The 26,959-nt window shown below is 42.9% G+C and overlaps 1 protein-coding gene across 18 annotated transcripts in view; it reads right to left on the reverse strand.

Moving 5' to 3' along the window:
* Positions 1 to 26,959, reverse strand: part of LOC127575471 (regulating synaptic membrane exocytosis protein 1-like) — a 587,418-nt gene that overhangs the window by 38,639 nt on the left and 521,820 nt on the right. For 12 of the 18 annotated variants that reach the window (XM_052025392.1, XM_052025387.1, XM_052025385.1 and 9 more), the window contains 2 exons: positions 24,987 to 25,228; positions 14,437 to 14,535 (listed from right to left, as the gene is read on the reverse strand). In XM_052025392.1, coding sequence (XP_051881352.1) covers positions 14,437 to 14,535; positions 24,987 to 25,228 — 341 coding nt within the window. The remainder of the gene's footprint in view (positions 1 to 14,436; positions 14,536 to 24,986; positions 25,229 to 26,959) is intronic. The other 6 variants (XM_052025399.1, XM_052025396.1, XM_052025400.1 and 3 more) reach the window with 1 other exon arrangement.

Genomic DNA, 26,959 nt, shown 5'->3' on the forward strand with positions numbered 1-26,959 from the left:
ATGGTGGCATGGTGACAGAAGGTATAGGTGAGGTTCTAAATTAATACCTTTCATTGGTATTCGCAAAGGAAATGGACTCTGTCATTGGAGAATTCAGTGACGGAGTAGGTGAAAGTCTAGTCCAGACCTACAAAAATAAAGAGGAGATACTCGATTCCTTAGTGGTCTTAAAAGTGGATAAATCCACAGGGCTGGATGGGATTTACCTCAGGCTGCTACGGGAGGCAAGGGAAGAGATTGCTGGGGCTCTGGTTGAGGTTTTTAAATCTTTGCTGGGCACAAGAGAGATAACAGTTGACTGGAGGACAGCAAATGCGGTTTCCCTTTTCAAGAAAGGCAGTAAGGAAAAGCCTGGTAACTATAGGCCTAATGTCAGCGGTAGGGAAAATACTGGGGAAAAATTCTGAGCAAGAGGATTAATGATCACTTGGAAGGGCAGGGACTAATCAGAGAGAGTCAACATGGCATTGTCAAGGGCAGATCCTGCCTGTCTAATTTGACTGATTTTTCTGAAGAGCTAACAAAGTGTATTGATGGGGGCAGGGCAGTAGATGTGATTTATATGGAGACACAAGAGACTGCTGGAATCTGGAGCAACAAACAAGATGCTGGAGGAACTCAGTGGGTCAGGCAGCATCTATGGAAGGAAATGGACAACTGGAGTTTCTGGTCGAGACTCTTCAACTGGACTTGCATGGATCTTTGACAAGGTCCCATATGGGAGACTGATTCAAAAGATTATGGCCCATGGGATCCGGGGCAAGTGGGCAAACTGGATCCAAAACTACCTTAGCAATAGGAGAGATAGGGTGATGGTAGAGGGCTGTTTCTGTGAATGCATGCCTGTGACAAGTGGAGTCCAACATGGATCGGGGCTGGGATCCTTGCTGTTTGTGAATGACTTGGGTGTGTATATGAGAGGCATGATTAGTAAGTTCATGGATGACATAAAGATTGGTGGAGTTGTTAATAATGTGGAAGATAGTCAGGGAGGAATGTGTTGGTGAAATGGGCCAAAAGTTGTCAGATGGAATTTAATCCATACAAATGTGAGGTGATTCATTTTAGGGGTACAAATGAGGCTAGAACATACACTAAGAATGGTAGGAACTTAGGGAGTGTTGAGGCGCAGAGGGACCTTTGAGTACAGTCTAAACCACCTTGAAGGTAGCAACACAGGTAGATACTGCGGTGAGGTTGGCATATGGGATATTGTCCTTCATTAGTCAGGGCACTGAATACAGAAATAGGGAGGCTATGCTCCAACTTTTAAAAACCTTGGTCAGACCTCAGCTGGAGCATTGCATGCAGTTCTGGTCACCATGCTATAGGAAAGATGTGATAGTGCTGGAGAGGGTGCAAAGAGGATTCACCAGTATGTTGCTTGCAATGGAGCAGTTCAGTTATGAGGAGAGACTGGAGAAGATCGGTCTGTTTTCCCTGGAGTGGAGAGAGTTAAGAGGGGGTATGATTGATGTATATAAAATTGTGAAGGGTCTAGACAGGGTAGAGATGGATAAAACTAAAGGACACAGATTTAAGATAAGGGGAAAGATATTTAGAGGGCATATGAGGGTGATCTTCACCCAGAGAGTGGTAAGTACCTGGACATGCTGACAGCATTTAATAAGTGTCTCGATATGCACTTTAATGGGTTAGGCATAGAATGATATGGATCAAGTGCTGGGAGATGGAATTATTATGGAGGGTGCCTACTGGTTGGTGTGGATGAGTTAGGCTGAATGGCCTGATTCCATGCTGTACGATTCTATGACTCATATAGTCATACGGCACAGAATCAGGCCCTTCTGCCCAGCTGTTCCATGCTGGCTAAGATGCCCATCCAAGCTGGTCCCATTTGCCAGCATTTGGCCCAAAACCTTCTCAAGCTTTCCTATCCATGTTCCTGTCCAACTGTCTTTTAAAAGTTGTTATTATACCTTCCATTTCCTCTGGCAGTTCATTCCACATACGTACCACCCTCTCAGCAAAAAAAGTTGCCCCTCAAGTTTCAAATAAATCTTTCCCCTCTCACCTTACACCTATGCCCTCTAATTCCTGATTCCCCAGTTCTGGGAAAAAGACTGAGTGCTCTCACCCTATCTATGCCTCTCATGATTTTATGCACCTCTATAAGATCACCTCTCAGTCTCCTAGGCTCCAAGGAAAAAAGTCCTAGCCTGTCCAACCTCTCCCTATAACTCAGTCCCTTGAGTCCTGGCAACATCCTTGTAAATCTTTTCTGCACTTTTTCCAGTTTAATAACATCTTGCCTATAGCAGGGTGACCAAAACTGAACACAATACTCCAAGTGCGGCCTCACCAGTGTCCTGTACAACTGAACCATGACCTCCCAATTTCTATACTCAATGTCCTGACTGACAAAAGCCAGCGTGCCACAAGCCTTCTTCACCGTTATAAGATTGCCCCTCGCCTACCCGTGACTTCACTTTCAGGGAACCATGTACCTGAACTCCAAGCTCCCTCTGCTCTACAACAGTCTCCGGGGCCCTACCATTCTCTGTGAAAGTCCTACCTTGATCTGACTTTCCAAAATGCAACACCTCGCACTTATCTAAATTAAACTCCATTTGCCATTCCTCAGCGCACTTACTAAGCTGATCAAGATACCTTTGCAAGTTTTGATAACCTTCTTCACTGACCACTATACCACCTATTTTAGTGTCATCTGCAAAACTTACAAATTGTGCCTTGTACATTCTCATCCAAATCATTGATATAGGTAACAAATAGCAATGGGCCCAGCACTGACTCCTGGGGAAAACCACTAATTATGGGCCTACAGTCCCCCGGAGGAACAATAATGAACCAGTGAGAAGGACAATAGAGTAGCCAGATTCCCACTAGCCAATGGTTCTTCTGGGACAAGACAACAGGGACAAAATTGATGTAATGCTCATCATCAAATTTTTTGAAGACACTCCAGGTATGAAGATTGGCTACTTAAACAAGCTGCCAGATGGCATGCCATAGCCATTGAATGTACTTCAACAAAAAGTAACGCTTCTGAAAAAAGGGAAAAACTGGAAGAAAAATTGTGGGAAATAAAAGTAAAATTGAGCATCCCCCAATATTACTCTCAATACATACATGGAAAACAACTGCTGTTGAAATTTACAAGATACCCTCAATGATATCATTCCCATTAACTTTGGTAAGTGTTGTACATTGGTAAATAGCAATTAGACTATAGTATATAACTATTGATGCAGGTCATCAGTCTAATATGACTTCGTTCCTTATTTGCTGAAGTTAAACCACCCTGACCTTGTCATAGCCCAGTATCCTCCCAGTTTGAAGTAAGTTTGCCTGGTAATTGGACTTCACCCATTTTAGATGGTGAAATGGGAGTTGCATTTTATCCTAAACCAAAACAGGAGTCACCAAAAATAATATGTGGAACTGGAACATCTTTAAGCAATGGTTGCCATGGTTTAGTTCCAATAAGAAGTGTTAAAACCTGGCATGTACATTAATGGACAACAGCTGTGGCCTTGGTTGTCAGCCGGTGTCTAGTTCATACCTAACTACTGGACTATGTGCACGGGAGCTATGCAGGTTCATAGACTGCCACAGTGGTAACAAGAAACAGTTGGGGTGTGGGACAGGAAAAAGGGTTCAGCAGCTAAGTGATGATGCAAACCAGGATGTCCCACCCCCCCTCATAGAGCAATCCAATCAGGCATGCTTTTCACTGTATCTCGGTACACGTGACAATAATAAACTAGTCCAACCATGGCTGGGCTTCATATTGTTACAAAACACACATACAATATGTTGGTTGGGCCATGTATGGAGTACTGTGTATAGTTCTGGTCACCTTGCTATAGGAAGGATGTCACTACACTGGAGAGGGTACAAAAAAGATTTACAAGGATGTTACTGGGACTGGAGGGTTTTAATTATATGGAGAGGCTTGATAGTCTAGGACATCTTTCCCTGAAGAGTAGGAGGCTGAGGAGTGACCATTAAGAGGTTTATAAAATTATGAGGGACAGAGATTAGTTGAATAGCCACAGTCTTTTCCCTAGGGTGGGGGAGTACAAAACTAGATGACATAGTTTTAAAGTTAGAGGGGAGAAATTAAAAGGGACCTGAGGGCCAACTTTTTCACACAGAGGATGCTGCGTATATGGAGCGAGCTGTCAGATGAAGTAGTAGAGGCAGGTTCAATTACAACATTTAAAAGACATTTATGCAGGTACATGAATAGAAAAGGTTTCGAGGGATATGTGCCAAATGCAGGCAAATGGGACTAGCTCAGAAAGACATCTTGGTCGGCCTGGACAAGTTGGGCCAAAGGGCCTGCTTTCTGTGCTGTATAGCTCTATGACTCTTGTTTATTATTAGGACCACTGTGTTGCCTGTCTGAAGATGAATATCTGCATAGAATATAAGAGCATGGAGGTCGTGGTACAGCTTTATAAAACATTGGTTAGGCCACAGCTGGCATATTGTGTGCAGTTCTGTAAGTCACAGTGTAGGAAGGATGTGATTGCATTGGAGCAGGTGCAGAGAATATTTACCAAGATGTTGCCTGGGATGGATGGGCTGTGTTTGTTTTCTTTGGAGTGGAGGAGGCCGCTGGGGACCTGATAGAAGTACATAGATCATGAAGGGCATAGATAGGGTGGATAGTGAGAAACTTTTTTACCATAACATGGATGTCTATAACCTGACGGCATAGGTTCAAGGTGAGGAGTAAGAAAGTTAGAGGGAATCTGAGAATTTTTTTCTCACCAGAATGTGGCTGCAATCTGGAACACACTGCCTGAGCAGGCAGTAGAGGCAGGTACTCCAACATTTTAAAAGTATCTGGATGAGCGCATGAATTGGCAAGGCTGAGAAGACTATGGAACTAGATTTGGTAAATGGTCGGCACAGGCACAGTGGGCCAAAGGGCCTGTTTATGTGCTGCCTGTCTCTGTGAGGCAAAAGCAGGGGTGGGTTGGGGGTGGTGAGGGTGGGGTAAAGGCACTCAGGCCTCCCAATGGAGAACCCACCTTCCACTCTTGAGACATGGTGCAGGTCAGTCAAGCTCAGTGCCCTGAGTGGCTCCAGCTCTCTGTGGCCAAACGCAAGAATGGGGCCACAGGCTGAGGCACTGGAGAGCTGGTGGTATCAAAGTACAGCAACTTTGACCTGTCACAGCACTGCCCATATCAGATTTTCATCCATTGAAATAACCAGAGGGAGTCGACAAAGTATAAAGATAATATTCAGCAGGGGAACTTGAATTGTGACTCGATAACAAAGATTGCAAACTTTTGACTCAATTTTGGTTGCTAAGTACTTTCAAGTGTGAAATATGATGGGGAAATGACATGATCTGGATGAACTGCAACAGGAGATGCCCGATCCAATTTCCCAAAGGACAGGACTTCAACAGGAATTGGATGCAAGCATTACGAGACATGCACGTAGCAGTTTCTGTGGTCATTCACATATATAACAAAGGCATTACTGGGACCAACCTCGGCATTGACCTTTCTCCTACAGTGCTCCCTGCCTCAAACACTGACCCTCTCCTCCAGCAGGTATTTCATGCTTAAACTGATTCCTCTGTGCATTTCTCTTCACCTTCTTAAAAATAATTTTAAATTGAGGACCATTGACTCCCTGATGAAAATAAATGGTCCTTCTCTAATACATCCATTCTGGACTTTTAATTTAAAAATCTCTGTTAGCATTACCCCATCAAGCTCTGAATTCCTTCATTACCTTTAAGTAATTGATATTAAAACGTTTGTAATGATGATGGTGACACCTCATTTTGCAATGTCAAAGGCTGGCAGGACATATACAGTAAATGGCAAGGGACTTAGGAGTGTTGCTATACAGAGGGACCAAGTTTATATCTCCCTGAAAATGAAGGCACAGCTGGCTAAGGTAGTGAAGAAGGCATATGGCATGCTTGCCTTCATCGGCTGAAGCAGTGAATCTGAGAGTTGGAACTTTGCGGTGCAGCTGTACAAAATGTTCATTAGACAGCACTTGGAATATGGTCTACAGTTCCAGTCGCCAGACTACAGGGAGGATGTAGTAGCATTAGAAAGAGTGCAGAAGAGGTTCACCAGGAAGTTGTCTGGAATGGAGGGCTGTAGTTACAAGGAGAGATTGGACAGGCTAAGTTTGTTCTCACTAGAATGTTTACCAATTTATGTAGGAGGTTGAGGGGAAGGAATTTTAAAGGGGATCTGAGGGTAATGTTTTTTGCAGAGTGATTGATATCTGGAATGATGCCAGAGGAGATGGTGCAGTCAGATACAATCACTACATTTAAGATGCATTTAGACAGATACTTAAATAGACAAGACATGGAAGCATATGGTCCTAATGCGGGGAAATGGGATTAATGCAGATGGGGAAAAAAGTCGGCATGGATGTGGTGGGCCAAAGGGCCTGTTTCTGTGCTCTATGACACTATGACAAAGTTCTCAATGCCATTCCACATGCTCTTTTTCTGCCATAAGCAGCCATGAGCCAGAGATTCCCGCGAGTCAGTGGGGATGTTGCATTATTTCAAATAGGCTTTGAACAAATTCTTGACTCTTCAAGCACCCACGTACATTAATCCCACACAAATCTTATTTTATTCTCTCCATATCCCTGTCAACTTCCCCCAGATTCTACCACTCACCTACAGACCAGGAGCAATTTACAATGGCCAATTAATCCATGAACTCGTATGTCTTTGGGATGTGGGAGGAAACCTGAGCACCCATGGAAAACCCATGACACCAACAGTTAGGATTGAACCTGGTTTTCTGGAGTGTGAGGCAGCAGCTCTGCTAGATGTGCTGTTAGTTGAACAGTTCTCCATTAGTCCTAATGAATAGCTCCACTCCCAATGGAAGTTTGTTGGAGATGAGATGCAGCATTGCAAAAAAGTGTTGGGGCAGTAATGCAGCCTTTGAAAATGGTCTCACTGAGATTAGTTCTGTTGTCAACCAATTGGTTAAGATCATGGCTTGAGTGCCATTAAGGAGCAAATACATGATGGGATGAGTTTCTGTCGGCAGTCAAATTTGAGGAGGTTTTCCACAGCCCCTCTTTCTTGATGGATTCAAAGGTTACGGTGAGTTTGAAAGTGATCAGGTACAATAGTTGGTGCTGCTCCCTGCATTTATCTTAGAGTTGTTTTGCGAGGAAGCAATATCTACCTGAATAGCTAGAATCCACATTGTGATTTGGGAAGCAGCTATTTAGCCACTGGAAGGAGGCAGTTGAGAGGATCCTGGTGATGACTTTCTCTGTGGCAGACAGCAGCGAAATCCCTCTGTTGTTAATATAACTGGACTTGTCTCTTTTTCATGAAGATGATGATGACTATGGCAGCTGCCCAACTACATCTGCTTCTTCCCAAATGTGGATGATGAGGTTATAGATTTGTAAATGAAGCTCTTCACTACTGAGCTTTCAAACCAGCAGGAATACAATCTGCTCCTGAAGCCTTGTTTACTAGTTGGGCCTTTAGTATGGCCTTTTTGACATTGTCAATCAGGGGTGGCGGCACAGCTAAAACAAATGGGCTGCTGTAGATGGAGTCAAGGGTGCTCACGCTCAGGATGGTTATGACTGATGAGATCTTTGAAGCGTTCCAATCAGTAGTTCTCTCTCTCTCTCTCTCTCTCTTTCCCTTGAGTTCACCTCCCAGGAGGCAAGAGAGGAGATCACCAGGGCCTTGACAGAAATCTTTGTATCCTCTTTAGCCACAGGTAATGTTCTAAAAGACTGGAGAATAGCTAACATTCTACCTTTGTTTAAGAAGTGCAACAGGGGCAAACCACAAAACTATAGGCCGGTGAGCTTTACACCAGTGGTAGGGAAATTACTGGAGAAGATCCTTAGGGATAGGACTTACTCGCATTTGGAAAAGCAAAGACTTATTAGGGATAGTCAGCATGGCTTTGTGTGGGCAGGGGGAACTGTCTCACAAATTTGACTTAGTTTTTTGAAGAGATGACGGAGATGATTGATGAGGGTAGGGCAGTGGATGTTGTTCACATGGAATTTACTAAAGCATTTAACAAGGTCCCGCATGGTGGGCTGGTCCAGAAGATTAAATCTCATGGGGCCCACAGTAAATTGGATACAAAATTGGTCTCCTCATAAAATACAGACTGGAGATCTGTAACTAGTGGTGTTCTGCAAGGATCAGTGCTGGGACCTCTCTCTCTCTCTCTCTCTCTCTCTCTCTCTACACACACACACACACACACACACACACATACATAGCTATATATAGATGTATATAGATGTATTTGGATTAAAATGTAGGTGGTCAGATTACTCAATTTGCAGACGATATGAACATTGGTGGAGTTGTGGATAGTGAGAAAAGTTGTCAAAGGCCACAGCAGGATATTGATCAGTTCGAAATCTGGGGAGAGAAATACCAGACGGGTTTAATCAGGTCAAGTCTGAAGTGATGCATTTTGGAAGGTCAAGTACATGAGGAAAGTATGCAGTAAATGGCAGGGCCCTTAGGAGCATTGATGTACAGAGGGATCTTCAGGTGCTAGTCCAAAGCTCCCTGAAAGTGGAAACACAATTGGATAGAGTGGTAAAGAAGGCTTACAGTATGCTTGCCTTCATTGGTTGGGGCATCGAATCTAAAAGTTGGGAGTCACATTGCAGCTGTATAAAACTTTGGTTTGGCCATATTTGTCATACTGCGTGCAGGTCTCGTCATGCTATAGGATGTGGAGGCTTTGGATAGATAGGGTGTGCAGAAGAGGTTCACCAGCATTTTGCCTGGATTGCAGGGTATTAGCTGTAAGGAGAGGTTGGACAAATTTGGATTGTTTTCTCTGGAGTGTCAGGAGACTAAGGGGTGATCTGATAGAAGTTCATAACATAATGAGAAGCATAGATAGGATAGTCAGAGTTTTTTTTCCAGGGTGGAAATGTCAAATATTAGAAGGCATAGATTTAAGGTGAGAGGGGGAAAGGTAAATGGAGATTTGCAAGGCAAGTTTTTTTAAACACAGAGTGGTAGGCTCCTGGAATGCACTGCCATGGGAGGCGGTAGAAGCAGATATGTTAGCAATGTTGACAAAGCATCTAGACGGACACATGAACAGGCAGGGAGCAGAGGGATATAGACTATGTACAGGCGGATGGGATTAGTTAGATTGCCATCATGGTCAGCACAGACATGGTGGGCCAATGAGCCTGTTCCTGTGCGGTATTGTTTGATGCTTAATCTTGGTTCTCAGTGGGATGGAAGATTCAATGTTTCAGGTGCAGATGGACTTGACAGTGGTGAAGAACCTGCGCACGCCAGAGCTGTCAGGAGGTTGCTGAGCCCCCTTCGCTTTTTTTCACCCATCATCTGTCTTTAGGTCACAGGATTTCTGCCAGATCTCTGCCTTCAGATGCCTACAGAGCTGTTTCTGTTGCCTTGAGGAATGGTGGTGCTTCCAATAATGAACACTTCACTTTTCCTGTTAGTTAGCTCCTCAATCTTAGTCATTCTCAACAAACCAGTACTAAGAGTCTTTTCACGGGTGTCGATCATGGTAGACTTCAGAGTGGCCCATGCATTGTGGACACTCTGCATCATCCGTTGGCTGGGAGCTGCTGTGTGAGATTATTTAGCTTTGTGGGGTCCTTGAGAAATTTGACACAGTTTTTCTCTCAGCAATGTTTCTATTTAGTTAGTGGTCAGTCCATCTAGTACTCACAGTAGTATTGACAGTTAGTACCCACAGTAGTCATGGTGTGGATGATACAAACATCCTTGCAGTCTCTCTTTCAAACGATGATATAGTCTAACAAGCACCAGCCCTTGGACTGGGGGATGTGGCCTTGAAATTTAGTCCTTGGCCCTCTGATGAAAAAGGATGTGAGTTACAACAAGACTATGCTCCAAGCATTTCATCAGGGGAAGGACCCTGCTGGCGATGGCTTTCCCAACTCCCCTCTTGCTGATCACACCTAGTCAGAGAGTTGCTCCTTTTCCCAACCTATTATTGAAATCACCTAGGAGCACCAGCTTGTGTTCTTCTGGCATATGGACCAAGATTTTACCAAGATCAGAGTGAAGGTCTTTCTTAGTCTCATTTGTAGCTTCCAGGGTAGTGTCATGCGCAAATGACCTGAGCATGTTGGTTCTGCATTGAGTGAGCTAAAGGGTTATGAGGTGTTCACTAATAACACAGGGGGAACAAACTATCTGCCTGAGGAACTCAGTAGGTTGAGCAGCGCCTGGGAAGAAAGGAACTGTTGGTGTTTCAGGTCGAAATCCTACATCAGGGTCACAAGGAGAGATGCTGAGAGGCAGGTCTTGGTCATTCTTGATGGCAAAGTTCACTCCGTGAAGATGATGTTACTCTTCTGGTTGGCTCTCTGGTAGAAGGTGCACTCACTGCCTTGTTCTTTAAACTGGACATATCTTATACATTACCTATTACTAAGGGTAGTGAAGTCAATGTCAAAGCGATGCCTTAATTCCCGAGCAGCATTCAGGTCTTTACTGTTGGGACTGTCCATGAGCGTTCTGACGTTACAGCATCCAAACTTCATACTGTGGTGTGGAAGCTGTCTATGTGTGACTTCTTTTAGAGTTGGGTGGCCATTGCACACAAACTACCACATGGACTTGGTAGAGCGAGGTCTTGATCCCAGTAGTAAGGGAAAGTGATTCACTCATTGTGAAAGTGACTTGGATCATCTTAAACTGAAATAATTTTATCCGCTTGTTCTTATGTTTCAGGTTAGCTGCCTTTGCTTCAGTGGAAATGCTTCCAGCAACAATTGTAGTTTCTCTTTTCTGGAATCATGCTAGTAAATTTATGGCCTCTGATGCTCTTCTTCATAATGAAACACTCTTAACTACACATGGTTCTCCAATAATGACCCAAATGAGGTTTTGTATGAACTTATTGTTCCTTTGTTACTTCAGTCTTGAGGCCACTACAGCAGTGGGGACCTTACATCATGTAACATTCTTTGCATCGTAGGTTATTTTTTGAGGTCCATCTCCTTTCCAGATTAGGTTGACTCAACCTGTATTCACCAGTGCTCCTCTGCTAGGCCTGCATCTGCTAGCTTTCTGAGATCAGTAGGATCTGGTATTTCCAAACTAGGTCCAATTGGTACCCTTATAATTCCATTGGCCTTTGTTATGGCTTTATTACATTCACCTCCAAGAATTTCTTCAGATTTTTGCTATTGTTCTTCTATTGACCAACGTTGCAAACATATTTCCTAATTTACCTCAGTCACTTAGTCCCTTACATCCATAATTTGTTTCCTTTAAGTTTGAAACACCAAAGTCCAAGTGGCCTGTGTCTCTCTGGAATTGGATACAAAATTATACCATATTACAATCACTTACATAATTAATGTTCACTCTTTCCTTCTCCAAGGTGCTGCCTGACCCTCAGAGCATTTCTAGCATTGGTAGTTTTTTGAATTTAAAAAATGATGGTAGCCTGATCCCTAATTTATCTCACGATGTCCGAACAACTGTAGTGGTCTCAGGACTAACAGTGGTATAAAGACACAGAAGTAACTAAGGGACGATGCATTTATACAGAACTACAAAGGGTCATTATAGGAGTACCAGGTATAGTTAGGAGTGTTTCATGATGAAAAGGAGAATTAAGAGTGAAGAATTACTTTGTAGATTTACTAGAAAACCAGCTCAAATGCAATTTATGAACTTATTCTGCAAAGAATTAATGCCAATTTGATTTTCCCAGCCTACCTGTTCCTGTTCCTCTGGTTTAAGGTCATTCCTCATCTTTTATCACTGCTTCCCACCGCCCATCCCTGTCACTTACACCTCCTCTGCCACCTTAAATGGTCTCCTGTCACATGGTGCTGTGGTCAGATTTCCCATCTGCTTTGACCCATATTCTCATAGACCCAGAAAGGGCAGATGTTGGACAAGGCTTTGCATCATCACATCTTGGGTCTTGACTTACTTATAGTGACCCGACACTGGACTCTGTCTACAGCTTTGTGGGGTCCTTGAGAAATTTGACACAGTTTTTCTCTTAGCAATGTTTCTGACCTTATGTCATCCTTAACATGAAAGAGACTTCCCTTCCTTATCTATTTTGCCTGTTCTTTTTTAAATGTGCAAAAATGGGCTTTCCTTAACGTGTATGGAAAGCAGTTCTACACAGAGTCTTGCCATAACACTTTGGCTCCAAATTAAAGTCATGAAATGGCACAGCCATACCCTGCTGTCTCTTGATCAGTGTCCCAGTCCAGATGACTTTGTAGCCTCTCTCAGACACCTGGTTGACATCTTTCTGGTTCAAACCCCTCCAATTCACATTCCTCAATTCCTTTCTTTTGGAGATGCCTGTGAAATCCAGAGTTCTCCACAATTAACTGGACATTAAAAAATCCTAAGGCACTTTCCAGAATGCACTTTCCATTATCATGGCCAGATCTGGAGGAGCTCAGATTCCCCAAAGGCTTGTAGATGACAGAAATAGAGGGTAGAGACTATAGAAGGATTGAGATCAGGGGTGAGAATTTTAAAAGAGGAATTGATGTAATGCATACCAATGTCAGACAACAGGCATGGAGGGATGGGTGAATGAAACACTGGACATGACAGCAGAGTTTAGAAAATCTCCATTTTATGCAGGGTGCAGATTGGAAGTTGCGCAGAATGCTTGGGAACTACTTGGAGGAAAAGAAGCAAGTGGTGGAGAGAAAGTAATTCCAGGTTTGGGGTGACGTAATATGCCATTTGTCATTGTCGAGGAGTCCATTGTGTTATGTGTCTGATTTTACTTCCATTGAAAGTCTCTCAGACTGTCTACTGTGAAAGCTGTTATCCAGTTCTGACTCTGTGATGCCAGTCTAGAAAAATCGGATTGATGTGGAGATTACTGCAATCCAGGCTTTGGGTGTGACGAAATCTCCTCCGTGGACTACAAGCTTGGACCACAAATACTGAAGGGACCAGATACCTTAGAATGTAAAAGTATAAACTGAATGTAGCACATAACCTAGGCTGAATTGTCAGATATGCTTGTCTTTCACCAACTTCTACCGTATTTCAAACTATCTGCTACATGAACTTTCACCTGCTATCACTGACTGACTGACTGTGTCAATACTCTTGCTTCTCTGCTCCCTGGTTTCCCATCCTCATATTCTCTGTAGATTTCAACACAGCTCAGGCAACTTCATCCATCATTCTTGTTGACTTAAATAGCTCCTGAACTCTCTCTCTGCACTCATCCAATCCCAGCCTTTTGGCAAATCCTTGAAGGTAATTGCTTCTCTACAGTAGCTAGGCCTTGAGCTGCCAAGGCCCTGAGCTCTGGAACTCTGTCTGTTAACCACGCTGCTTCTACCTCTTCACCCCCTTTAAGATGCTTCATAACTCTAGCTCTTGGACTAAGATTTTACCCTTAAGTCATCTCAAGTAAGTTGATGTTCAAAGCTTGTTCAATCACACTCCTGTGAAGTACGTTAGGGCAGTTTTTTATGTTAAAGGTGTTATAGAATTGGAAGCTGTTGAAGTTAGTGAAAAGGGCAAACAGATGGCAAGGGAAATTTCACCTAGGTAGTGATGAATCTTGGTTAGAAAAATGAAACCAGAAAAAACTAAATGATACTAATTTAAACAAGGTGTGGGAGCAGAGAGACCCAGACACACATTTAGAAATACTTTAAGGAACTGAGGGAAGTGATAACGCTGCTCAAAGGCACTCAGGATCCATTGCTTCAGAAATGGAACAGTACAGTTGAAAGTTATGATAAGCCCATATAAAGCACTAGTGTGGCCTCAACAGGATTATTACCGGGAAGCCTTCAGGGAATAATCAAAAATAAAATGTGTTGCCACTTCGAAAATCAGGTTAATCAAAGAAGCCCACTTGGATTGGTTAAAGGTAAATATGATCAATCAATATTAACAGAAGGGATCTAATCTGCTGCATTTTTTCCACAGTCCATTTCTTCACAATACCTTGCTCCAGATCAAAGGGCAAGATAAAAGTTAGGGTCGTGTCTTTGGCAGCTGTTTCTGATGCTTTTGAAAAGAAAGAAACTGATGACCATTGCCACCGGTGATGACAATTCAGTAGGCAGTATCAATTTTCCTGAATTACATTGCCAGTTTGGACAGACGATGGGAAAAAGCAGAGTGTAAACGTGGAGCATATCGCAAGAAAAGTTGCATGCCAAATCACAGGATGATTCCAGTAATAATAAACTTTAGACTGTGTGAATGTGAAAAGAGAACATTAATTAGTAGACGTGCTGATGTGGGGTGAGGTGCAGGAATGGGGAACTGGGACCTAAAGCAGCACAGGTCACCCTAATATCAGCTGAAGTCTCTGAGCAGACTTGTGCCATTCTCCTGCCATAACTGCTCACACTACAGTGCCGCTGCAGACAAACAGACCATTTTCTTCCTGTTTCTTATTTTCTCACCTTTTCTCCTTAAAGTGCTGACTCCAGTTTCAGAACAAGTCCAAGGGTACTGGGCACCTTCCAGTACCTCGCTCATTTGGCCATTCTTCATGTGTGAGCCTAGGCAGTGAGCACAGACAGTCAATATTGGCAGACTATTTGAATGAGGAAGGCATCATGGCTGACTACGATCCTCTCCTCATTTAAGCCCACATGCATGCAACTTCCAGCAAATCATTGGATGCTGATGAATAGAAAGACATATATCCAAAAGTCCTCAAGTTCAGAGGAATTTTGTATTGATAGAAAGCAGAGTCTAAAACGTTCTGGGCTTATAGCCCCAGTGCCCAAGTTGGAGATGGCTGATACAGGTACCCTGTAACACAGAGTTTCCTTGTAATCCTGCAGCACAGAATGATACAGCACAGGAGTAGGCCATTCAGCTCAAAGGGTATGTTCTGCCTTAGGATAAAGTTATGAAATTAGTTCCACACCTCTCCACCCTCACCTATCCCTCTTGACTCCCAATTTTTCCCCTCAGCTCTGCACCACATCACCCCTCACTAACCCACAACTCCTTCAAGAGTTTTCTATTCAGATATTTATCCAATTCACAAATGAAATAAATCTGCTTCTACCACCCATTCCTATCTTAGAACTGTGATGACACTGCAAAGCACTTCACTGGCTGTGATGCGCTGTGGTGAAACATGATAGCTGCCAGATAAACGTTAGTCTATTTTTTCTCTCCTTTGGACAATGCTTTACAGATCACAATGATTCTCTGGAAACAAAATCCTCACGGAGCTTCAGAACCTTCTTCTAATTCGCTTAAACTTGTGTCCCATGCTCTTGAGCACTACCAAAGACTCAGAATAGCATCACAATGCCTTCAATATGGCAAAGTAGCTTCATGGGAGGGTTATCAGATCTGACAGTGAGCAAGGTGGCCAGGTATTTGTGCAGATGACCAAAAGCTTTACCAAAAGACCTAAGGAGAAAGGTGAGGCAGCAGGCAGGTCGGTTTCAGGATGCAGATCCAGAGGTTTAGGGTTTTGTCAAATGAAGGCACAGCCACTAATGGAGGAGTGATTACATTCAGAGACCAGAATCACAGGAGTGCAGATATCCCAGCAGGATCTAATGCTAATGTGGAATACAGAGATATAGAAGAACCTCGCTTGGAGGGATGTCGATTTTAAAAATGAGGCACTGTTTAACTGGAAGCCAATGTATATCAGCAAGAACAGGTGGGGTAGAGGATGAAGAGGTTCGTGAATGAAACAAAGTGAGTTGGGACACAGCAGAAGTGCCTAAGCTGTTTTGAGGATAACTTGTAAAACATCAGCAATTTAGAGTCACTGATTCTAAAATTCTAGCAGCCTGCTTTACCAGATCCCCAACAATGGATATGCTTAAAGTCATCACCAAATGACACAATTTCCATGATTACTCCTATAGTGTTTGCCTTGGAATTAGATAGTCATAGAGTCATACAGCACAGACACAGGCCCTTCAGCCCACCATGTCCAGGCCTTGATTCATCGCTGTGAGATGGAGTCAACACAAAGCTATCCCCTAAGGCAACTTCACAGAAGAAATAAAAACAGAACGTGCTGGAAAAAACTCGGCAGGTCAGGCATTATCTGTGGAAAGAGAAACAATCAACGTTTCAGGTCTGCAACTCTTCATCAGAACTGGGAAAGAGAGATGCGAGTTAGTTTTTAGTAGTAGAGAAGATAATGGAGGGGTGTAAAGAACAAGCAGAATATCTGCGATAGGATGAGTCAAAATGGCTTAATGGCAGCAGTTATTTGCACATTAAGCTTCTTGGTCTGTGTAATGTGTTGTTTATGATAAGGTGTTGGGTCCTGACCAGCTAGATTTGCATGATTATGGATTAGCCTACTTATATAAGTCTGGCCTGCCAAGAAGCTTAATGTGAAGATGGTTTCATAGAACATAGAACACTACAGCACAGTACAGGCCCTTCGGCCCACAATGTTGTGCTGACATTTTATCCTGCTCTAATATCTATCTAACCCTTCCCTCCCATATAGCTCCCCTATTTTTCTATCATTCATGTGTCTATCTAAGAGTCTCTTAAATGTCCCTAATGTATCTGCCCCATAACCTCTGCAGGCAGTGGGTTCCACGCACCCACCACTCTCTGTGTAAAAAAACTTACTCCTGACATCCCCCTTATACCTTCCTCCAATCACCTTAAAATTATGTCACCTCGTGTTAGCCATTGTCGCACTGGGAATAAGTCTCTGAGGAGGACTCATAAAGGAAAATCATGTATGAACAAGTGTTGTGTGCATGGAATAAAAGAAAATCAGAGATTTCCAGAGGAGACTTGATAAGGTTATTGCAGAAATGAGAAACTCATGGAATATAGGAGGCTTTGTGCGGGGGAGGTCAGGTCTTTCAAATTTGTTAGCGTTTTTTTAGGAGGTGAAGAAGATGATTGAAGAGGGTAGGGCAATGAATATTGTATACATGGACTTTAGTAAAGCTTTTGACAAAGCTGATGCAGAAGATCAAGGCTTCATGGAGACTTGGTAGATTGGATTCAGAATTTGTTTGGCCATAGAGGATAGGGTAGAGATGGAGGGGTGTTAATCTGACTGGAGGTCTGTGATCAGTGATGCTCTGCAAGGATCAGTGCTGAGACCTCTGTTGTTTGTGATGTAAGATATTTATTTATTACTCACATGTACATCGAAACACACAGTGAAACGCATCCTTTTATGTTACTGAGAATGTGCTGAGTGCAGCCCGCAAGTGTCTCCACTCTTCCGGTGCCAACATAGCATGCCCACAACTCCTAACCTGTACATCTTTGGAATGTGGGAGGAAACCAGAGCACCCGGAGGAAACCTACGCAGACACATGGGGAGAACGTACAAACTCCTTACAGACAACGGCGGGAATTGAACCCGGGACGCTGCCGCTGTAATCGCGTTACGCTAACCGTGATTTGGATGAAAATGTAGATGGTCTGATTAGTAAGTTTGCAGACAACATAAAAATTGGTGAAGAAAGTTGTCAGTAGATAGTGAAGAAAGGATACAGCAGGATAGATCAGTTGGAGAAATGAGCGGTGAAGTAGCAGATGGAGTTTAATCCAGACAAGTGTGAGCTATTGCACTTTGGGAGGTCAACTTTAAGAGAGAAGTATACAGTTAATGGCAGTACCGTTGGGAGCACTGATGTGTAGAGGGATCTTGGGTCCAGGTCCATAGCTTCCTGGAAGTGCAGCACAAGTAGATAGGGTGGAAAAGAAGGCATGCAGTATACCTGCCTTCATCAGTTGGGGTGTTGAGTAGAAAAGTCAGGAGGTCATGTTCCAGCTGTACAAAACTTTGGCCAGACCACATCTGGATTATTGTGTGCAGTTCTGGTCACCCCATTACAGGAAAGATGTGGAGGCTTTGGAGGGGGCGCAGAAGAGACTCACCAACATGATGCTTGGATTAGGAAGTATTAGCTATAAGGCGAGGTTGGACAAACTTGGATTGTTTTCTCTGGAATGTTGGAGGCTGAGGGCGACCTGAAGTTTATAAAATTGAGAGGCATAGACAGGGTAGGCAGACAGAGTCTTTTTCCCAGAGTGGAAATGTGAAATACCAGAGGACACAGCTTTAAGGTGAAAGTGGGAACGTTTAAAGGAGATGTAAGAGGCAAGAAGCAGGGGAGGTGGTGGTAGCAGATATGATAATAATGTTTAAGAGGCATTTAGACAAACATGTGAACTGGCAGGGAATTGCAGGATATAGACCACATGTAGGCGGACATGCGGTGTAAATTGGCATCATGGTCAGCACAGCTGCTGTAAAAGTGGAGTAGTTGGTGAGTCGGAAGAGCAGACCCAGGAGTCGCAAAGGAACAGTCCCTTTGAAATGCTGAAAGTGGTGGGAAAGGGAAAATGTGTCTGGTGGACTCTTGTCGGAGCTGGTGGAAATTGCAGAGAATGATCCGTTGAATGAAGGGGGGTGGAAACCGAGGACCAGGGGAACTCTGTTCTTGCTCTATTCAGGAGGAGAGGGGGTGACACCAGAGGTGTGAGAAATGGAAGCAATGTGGTCAAGGCTCTGTCAATTAAGGTTCTGTCAAAGGGTCTGCGATCTGGAATGCTAACTCTCTTTCTCTCTCCACAGATGCTGCTCAACTTGTTTTCTACAAAAAATATAGAGAGGTTTGGTGAATAAGCAAAGATCTGACAAAAAGAGCTCAAGAGTATAAGAGTTGGGATGTCACATTGCAGATGTATAATACATTGGTTAGACTGCATTTAGAGTATTATGTACAGTTCTAGTCACCACACCTTAAGAAGAATATGGTAGCATTAGAAAGACTGCAGAAGAGCTTCACCAGGATGTTGCCTACAATGGAGTGCTGCAGTTAAAAGGAGAGATTGGATAAGGTGGGGTTATTCTCACTGGAACTTAGGATGCTGAGGGTGACCTTATAGAGGTTTATAAACTTACGAGGGGCACAGATAGTCAGTGTCCTTTTCTCAGGTCAGAGAAGTCCAGAATGAGAGGGCATAGGTTTAAGATGAGAGGAGAAAATTTAAAGGGGATCTGAGAGGTAAGCTTTTCACACAGAGGGTGGTGAATATCAGGAATGAGCTGCCAGTGAAGCTGGTGAAGGCAGAGACAATTACAATGTTGAAAAGGCATTTGGACAGGTACTTGGGTAGGAAAGGCAAAGATGAACATGGGCCTAATGCAGGCAAACTGGATTAGCACAGATAGGCACCTCAGTTGGCATGGACGAGAGGGGCAGAAATAGCCTGGTTCTGTGCTGTACCTTTCAAGGATTCCATATGAAATTATCCATATTGGCAGGAAAAGAAAAAAAAAGTGTTTTCTGAATGATGAGAGACTGCAGAGCTCTGAGATGCAAGAGGATCTGGGTGTCCTAATGCATGATCTGCAAGAGGCTAGCAGGCAGTGACAGCAAGTAACGAGGAGAGCCAGCAATGTTATTGTTTATTGTGAGTGGAATTGAGCATAAAAGTAGGAGGTTATATTTCAATGATAGGGCATAGGTGAGACCACATTTAGAGTAACATGTACAACATTGGTCTCATAGAAACATACGACATGGAAACAGGCCATTTAGCCCAACTCAACCACATTGACCAGTGGGCACCCTTCCGTATTAATCCCATCGCCCAGCACTTTTCCCATAGCCCTTTAGCTTAAATGATTCAAATGCTCATCTAAACACTTCTTGAATGCTGTTAGCAATTGAGCTTCAACCACTCTCTCAGGCAGTGCATTTCAGGTAATAACCACTCTCTGGGTGAAGAAGATCTACCTCATATTCCCCCTTACCCTGAACCTATGTCCTTCAGTTTTATTCACCTCAGATATGGGGAAAAGTTTTCTGCAGTCTACCCTATCTATAACCCTCATAATTTTATGTACATCAATCCTGTCCCCTCTTAACCTCCTCTGCTGCAGGGAGAATAGACCCAGCTTCTCCAGTCTCTCCTCAGAACTGAACTGCTCCATCCCAGGCAACATCCTGGGGGATCTCCTCTGTACTCTCTCCAGTGCTATCACATCCTTCGTCTACTATGGTGACCAGGACTGCATGCAGTAGTCCAGCCGAGGTCTGACCAAGGTTTTATAAAACTGGAGCATAACCTCCCAACTTCTGTATTCACTGCCTGACCAATGAAGGTTGGTATCCCATATGCCTTCCTAACTATGTTATCTACCTGTGTTGTCACCTTCAAGGATCATAGAGACTTATATTCTGATGTGCCTCTGTTCCTCAGTACTTCCTAAGACCCTACCATTCATGGTGTATGTCTGAACCTCATTTGTACTCCCAAAATGTATCACCTCACATTTGTCAGGATTAAACTCCATCTGCCATTTTTTAGCCATTTCACCAACACATCATATCTCTCTGCAGCCTGTGACTACCTTCCACACTATCAACAACTCCACCAATCCTCGTGTCTTCCATGAACTTACTGATTGTGCCTCCCACATCCACATTCACATCCACATCCACATCCAAGTCATTCATGTACATTACAACCACCAAGGACTCCCAGCACTGATTCTTGTTGGACATCACAGGCATCCAATCGCAAACATAACCCTCTATCATCACACTCTCTCTTCTATTGCTAAGCCAGTTTTGAACTAGTCTCCCATGTGAGACCTTGTCAAAGGCCTTACTAAGGTCCATGTAAATCACATCTACTATCCTGTCCTCACCGATACACTTTGTTATCTCTTCAAGGAATTCAATCAAATTGGTCAGACAGGAACTGCCGTTGACAAAGCCATGTTGGCCGTCTCTGATTAGTCCCTGCCTTTCCAAGTGATCACTAACCGTCTCCATCAGAATTTTTTCCAGTATCTTATCTACCACTGATGTCAGGCTCACAGGTCTATAGTTACCAGGCTTTTTCCTGCTGCCTTTCTTGTAAAGGGGAACACATTTGCTGTCCTCTAGTAATCTGGTACCTCCCTTGTGTCCAGCGAAGATTTAAAAATCACAGCCAGAGCCACAGCAATCTCTTCCCTTGCCTCCCGTGGCAGCCTGGGATTAATCCCATCCAGTCTTGTGGATTTATCCACTTTTAAGTCCACTAAGACATCGAGTACCTCCTCTGCATGGAGACATGCACTAGACTTCCACTCATCCTTTCACTGAATTCTTCAACAACAAAGTCTGTTTCCTTTGTGAATACCAAAGAAAAAGTATTCATTTAGGACCTCACCGACACCTTCAGGCTCCATGTACAGTTTGCCCCTGTTGTCCCTAATGAGCCCTAGCTTTTCCCTGGTTTTCTTTTTGCTCTTAGTATACTTAGTCCTCTTACTTTAATCCTGTCTGCTAGCAATTATTTGTGACCCCCTTAGCCTTCCTAATTTAATTGTTAAACGCTTCCCTATACTTTTTATACTTTTGATAGGTTTCCCCTGACATTAGTTCCCAATACGTGTCATATGCTTCCTTTTATCTCTTTATCCAACCTTCAATATCCCTCGACATCCAGGGTTCCCTGTAGTTGTTCCCCCTGGCTTTTACCCTGACAGGGACCTGTTGGCCTTGAACTCCTGCTATCTCTCCGAATGCTTTCCACTGTGCAGATGTAAGTAGATGCTCCAAATCTAGTTTTGCCAGGTCCTCCCTTATGTTAATGAAATTGTCCTTCCCCCAGTTTAAGACCTCTATTACTGGTCCATCCTTATCCTTTTCCATAACCACTTTAAGATATATGGAGATATGGTCACTATCTCCAAAATGTTCCCCCGCTGACACTCTGTCTACTTGACAAGCTACATTCCCCAAGAATATGTCCAGTAATGCTCCTTCCCTCATTGGTTTATCTACATACTGTGTCAAAAAATTCTCCTGAGTACACCTCAAAAAGTCTGCCCCCTCTGAGCCTTAAATGCTAAAGGCAATCCCAGTTAATATTTGGGAAACTGAAATCCTTCAGTATAATAATCCTATTCTTATTGCAATCTCTGAAATCTGCTTTCTTATCTGTTTCTCCACCTCCTGTTGACTATTGGAAGGTCTGAAATATACCCCCAGCAAAGTGACAACACCCTTTTTGTTTCTAATCTCTACCCAGATGGCTTTGGATATCCTTCTTGGATATCCTTCCTCAGTACTGAAGTAATACGATCTTTGGCTAATAGTGCAGTATTTCCTCCCCTTTTACTTCCCTCTCCTTGTCCTTATTTAAGGAAGGTCCTTATTGCATTGGAAACACTTCAGAGTTTAACTAGTCCAATGGGCAATGGGCAGGTTTTCTTATTAGGAAATGTTGACAGGCTAGGCTTGTATCCACAGAAGTTACGAAGAGTGAAAGGGTCGACTGAAATGTAAGATTCTGAAGAGTCTTGAGAGAGTGGGCATATCCTGTTTTGAGAAAATCTGAAACTAGGGTTTAAAAAATAATGGGTTCACCCATTTAAGACAAATGATGTAAATTTCTTTCTCTCAGAGTCTTTGAAACTCTTTTCCTTAAAGTGTAGTAGAAGCAGTCTTTGAATATTTTTAATGCAGTGGTAGAGAAGTACATATTAAGCAAGGGGTGAAGGATTACCATGGATAGGCAGGAATTCAGCGCTGAAGTTACACTTAGATTAACCGTGATCTTGATAAATGATGGTGCAGGCTTGAGAGATCTACTCCTACTTGTAATTCCTATGTTTGTTCAGCTTTTCTCACTCCAGCTTTTCTCAGAGACCACCAAGATGGACTATGAAGTGTTGCTCCTCCAACCTACATCTAGCCTCAAAGTGACAGTAGAGGAGGCCGTGGACAGATATGTCTGTGTGGGAATAGGATGTGGAATTGAAGTGGCTGGCCACCGGGAGATCCTGGCTGTTGTGGCGGACAGAACAAAGGTGCTTGACGAAGCGGTCACCCAATCTGTGTCGAGTCTCACCGACGTAGAGGAGGCTGCACCAAGAGCATCGAATGCAATAAATGACTCCCTTGGATTCACAGGTGAAGTGCTGCTTCACCTGGAAGGACTGTCTAGGGGTATTTCCAGCAGCTTCTTTTATTTTAGATTCCCCGTAACTGCTGATTTCTGTTTCAGTTTCAGGATGAGTCTTTCTAGGCTTGGGAGCAGTGGGGGAAGCAGCTCCACAGCCTGACTGGTATTGCCAAGGATGAGGATTTCAGTAAAGCAGGCCATAGACCTAGACTGACAGGCACATACTGAGATGCCTGGGTCAGTGGCGGGTCTGCCTAAAAGCCAGTATGCAGCATTTAGGAGCATGGACAGAGTCCAAGCTCCATTTTTCCTTGTGGGATTTTAATGCAACATGGATACTACAAAATAATATTAGCACTGACTTAGTCAAGTGAGCTTGAAGGAATATAATAGCAGACTTAACCTCTGTCATGTGATGAGGGAGTCAAAATGGTGAGTAAGCTATATTATTTAACATTTATGAACATACCTGTCCAAATGCATCTGCCTATAATAGCACTGGTAAAAGCCACGAGGTTTCATCTCCAGAGTAAGGATATCCATTACCACGTGGCAATAATGTTAACTGAAGGTTACAGTGGCAACAACTCCCTCCCATCAATGTAATGACACCATCATTCACCACCAAGCTCCTCTCTACATTACACCTTTCTTAGCTGGGTATACACCACGATCCCCTCATCACTTCTGGACTTCCTTATCCATTACCACTATGGGAATACCATCACAATGAGGACTGAATTGATTCATAGAGGAGGTCAACCAGGAATTGGTACAAAGTGTGCCCACGTCTGAGAACAAGTAATAAGGCTTTGCCATATCTAATCCATTGTGCCACTCTGACAACGTGAGACAAACCACACCACTGTGATTTGCCATTATGTTGGTGATAAATCCCATAAAAACATTGCCAATGGAAGGTCAGGCACAGTGGCAAGCCACTTAGAATGAGTCATCACTGAGAGTATTGGCAATGTTATTCATGCTTAATCATGCAAGGTGAAGCAACAGCAGAAACGTAAAAGTTGTGACAATGTTGATGAACTGTTTGTTAATGGGACATGTTACAGTGGCCCTGATCATATCACCAATTCCAGTTTGTGGCACATCGGCCAGAAATTCCTGCAACAACTCTTACAAAGTGTATTCCTTATGTAAATGATGGCTGAGCTGCAAGAATGCTGCTATTAGATAAAACGCTGCAGATGCCTCTTCTTTCTTTTGTAAAATGTTTTAACCCCACTCCTGGCGTGAAGCGTCATTAGAAAGGAATGTATGGTCCACATGCCCTTACTCTTCCCTGAACCTGTAGTTCAACCTAGCGAGACTGTGTGAAGGGTGTGTAGCATCACTAAATTATTCCTCTACCAAATTTCCAGATTTCAAATCATAAGTTTGAGAAGACAACATTCCTTCTGAAATAAAGTAATTTTATAGTTGAATGCACAATCTAAAGGACAGCACCATGATAACTAAAGAAGACAAAATAACATCCAAGGTCATCACCACACAGTCTGTGTATGGTGGTACCATGGCTCATTTGAAAATATACTTATTTTGGATCACATTTTTAAACACTCCTTTTTGCCTCCCATTTGCTGTCATTAAAATTAGTAATGTTCCACAATGGCCAGAAGGCTTAACAGGATGTCCTGAAGCAGTAAAGCTCAGTCTGTATGGGCGGGGGCTGTGGACGGTGTGTTGGCTCCTGTGCCAGCTGAGATTACTAATTATACCCTTGGTACGGTGACTTTCTCTTTATGCTGCTTTGGAGATGCGATCCGACTTAGTATTCAGTTTGCTACCCTTGGAATGTTACATAAGTGGAATAGAACAGTTAAGACATTCTTGAACTTGAACATAATTCTGCTCTGTACATAAGTCACATGGGACTTCCCTTCTGTGTCACAGTATGGTTCATACTGTGACTTTACTTAATGTTACATGCAAGCTCCTCTTAAACAAGGGTAAAGAATAAAACATCATAAATTATAATTTGACTGTTCATACCCTTTTTCTCTGACTGATGTGATGGGAAATGACGATGCATGGGTGCACAGAAATGAACACTTACCAGTCTGGCTGAGCTGCGATGTGCTCCTGCTTCTCCTCGTCAAGCCGACAATGGCCACCATTTTTGCACCCAAACTTGATCTTCGTTTCTTGCCCCCTGTTCCTACTGTTCCCACAGCCGTATCCGACTGACTGCCGTCGTTATTGTCCAGACTATACATCTCCTCACTTACACTTGTGCTCTTCATAATATTTCTCCCTGATGTCCCCATTTGCCTGCTTTGCATTTTAGAGGTAAATGCACTTTTTTTCCACAACCAATATCACCATGGGAGGACATGAAAAGGGAAGAAAACAGAGTGAAAAGTAAATTTGCACACTGTTTTAACCATAATTTTGCTGATAATGAAGAAAAAGCTTTCACATTTCAATTGCTATACTGAACTGCAGTATCTCATATTAGAATAATTCAATGAGCTTTAACCGAAATGCTTTGTTTTCAAGCTGAACATTCAATGTATGCACTGGTAATGAAACTGGTAAGTACATTAAATGGTGGCCTCTAAATGAAGCAGGTTCTAAGTCACACATATTAAGCAAGTCGCAGATTCTAGCTCAAATCACAATGAATTGGTTGGCCAGTAGCATTGCCAGGATATTAAAAGAGGAAAATGAGTCCAAATTTCTGTTCTGGACTACCATAAATTGTGCCCAAGGGGACTTAGTTGATGGGTGAGATTGGGGCTTGCGATATTCCTCCTGTTGAATAAAATGCCAAGAGATAGCCAAGACCTGAAGACTGTTAACAGCAGGTTGGAATTGAACAGAATCGTGGTCATAAGGAAAGTTGGCTATTATTGGAGGTTCTGAGTGATAATCAGCTTTAATTAGATTGCTCTAATGTCTCTATGTGATTTTCGTTGCTCATCTGGAGACCAATAAAACAGATTATTTACCAACAGATTATTTACCATGTGCAAAAATACATTGAAACCAATATTAAGGTATTAAGGAACAATGAGACAGAAAATCTACTTGCAAGAGCAGTAGATTTTGACATCTGACAGAAAGAAAACAAACAAAATGTCCACAATGTTTCATTATTTGTACAGAGTAGTCCAGATACGTTGCAAAGAAGATTTAAGAAATTAGCTTATTCCAACTATTAGGGAGAAAAGGGTGCTCAATCGGAGATGGGTTCAGTGATTTACTTTAATAAATTGACAAAATGGAAAATCATATGACATGTATTCATAAAAGCCAGCAAAGAACAGACAGGAAATGGATATGTAACAGAGTTGATGTAACTGCTGTTCCCTTTTGTAGTCTAGATACAACCTCCTCAGACACCTTCTCTTCAGCCATCATTACCAACTGGAAGTTTATTCCTTGCAGACACGTCCTTCTGCACCTTTCAAGTAACGATAGAGCCAATGATAGACTCAGAAAGGATGAAACAAAGCACAGTCCTTCTGCTTGTGTACATCTGTGAAAGAGCTACCCCATTAGTTGCACATCCGTGCTCTGTCCTCCAGACAAGTTTTTCAGAAATAAGCTTTTTCTCATGCTATGTTATTCTTTTTCTGTTTTTTTTCATGAACATGTCTTCTAGTTACCAAATCTTCTGTCACCGTGAACCATTTCCCAACATTTAGTCTTTCAACCACACTTATTAAGTTGCTACTTAAATTTCTCCACTCAGAGAACAATGCCAGTTTCTCCAGCTTCACCACAAATTATGTTGAGAGTTAAATTCTTCATCCCTGTAACCATTCTTATAAATAAGATATTAACTCATAGTAACTGCTGAACTTTGTCAATTCACTAGAAGATGACAAATTCAGCTGCTGCAAACATGTGACAATAGTTGGACCAAACACCAAGAACTCCAGCAGTGAAAACAAATAGAATTGCATGAAAACTGAATTGTGCAGCATCTATATTTTTTGCTATATGATTAGATTTTAAAGAAAAAAAAACACTTGAAAGAGAAATGGACACTTGGAATGTACACCTGGGACTCTCACTGGCTTA

Source organism: Pristis pectinata, chromosome 10, assembly GCF_009764475.1.
Source record: "Pristis pectinata isolate sPriPec2 chromosome 10, sPriPec2.1.pri, whole genome shotgun sequence".
In the NCBI taxonomy this organism is placed as follows: Eukaryota; Metazoa; Chordata; class Chondrichthyes; order Rhinopristiformes; family Pristidae; genus Pristis; species Pristis pectinata.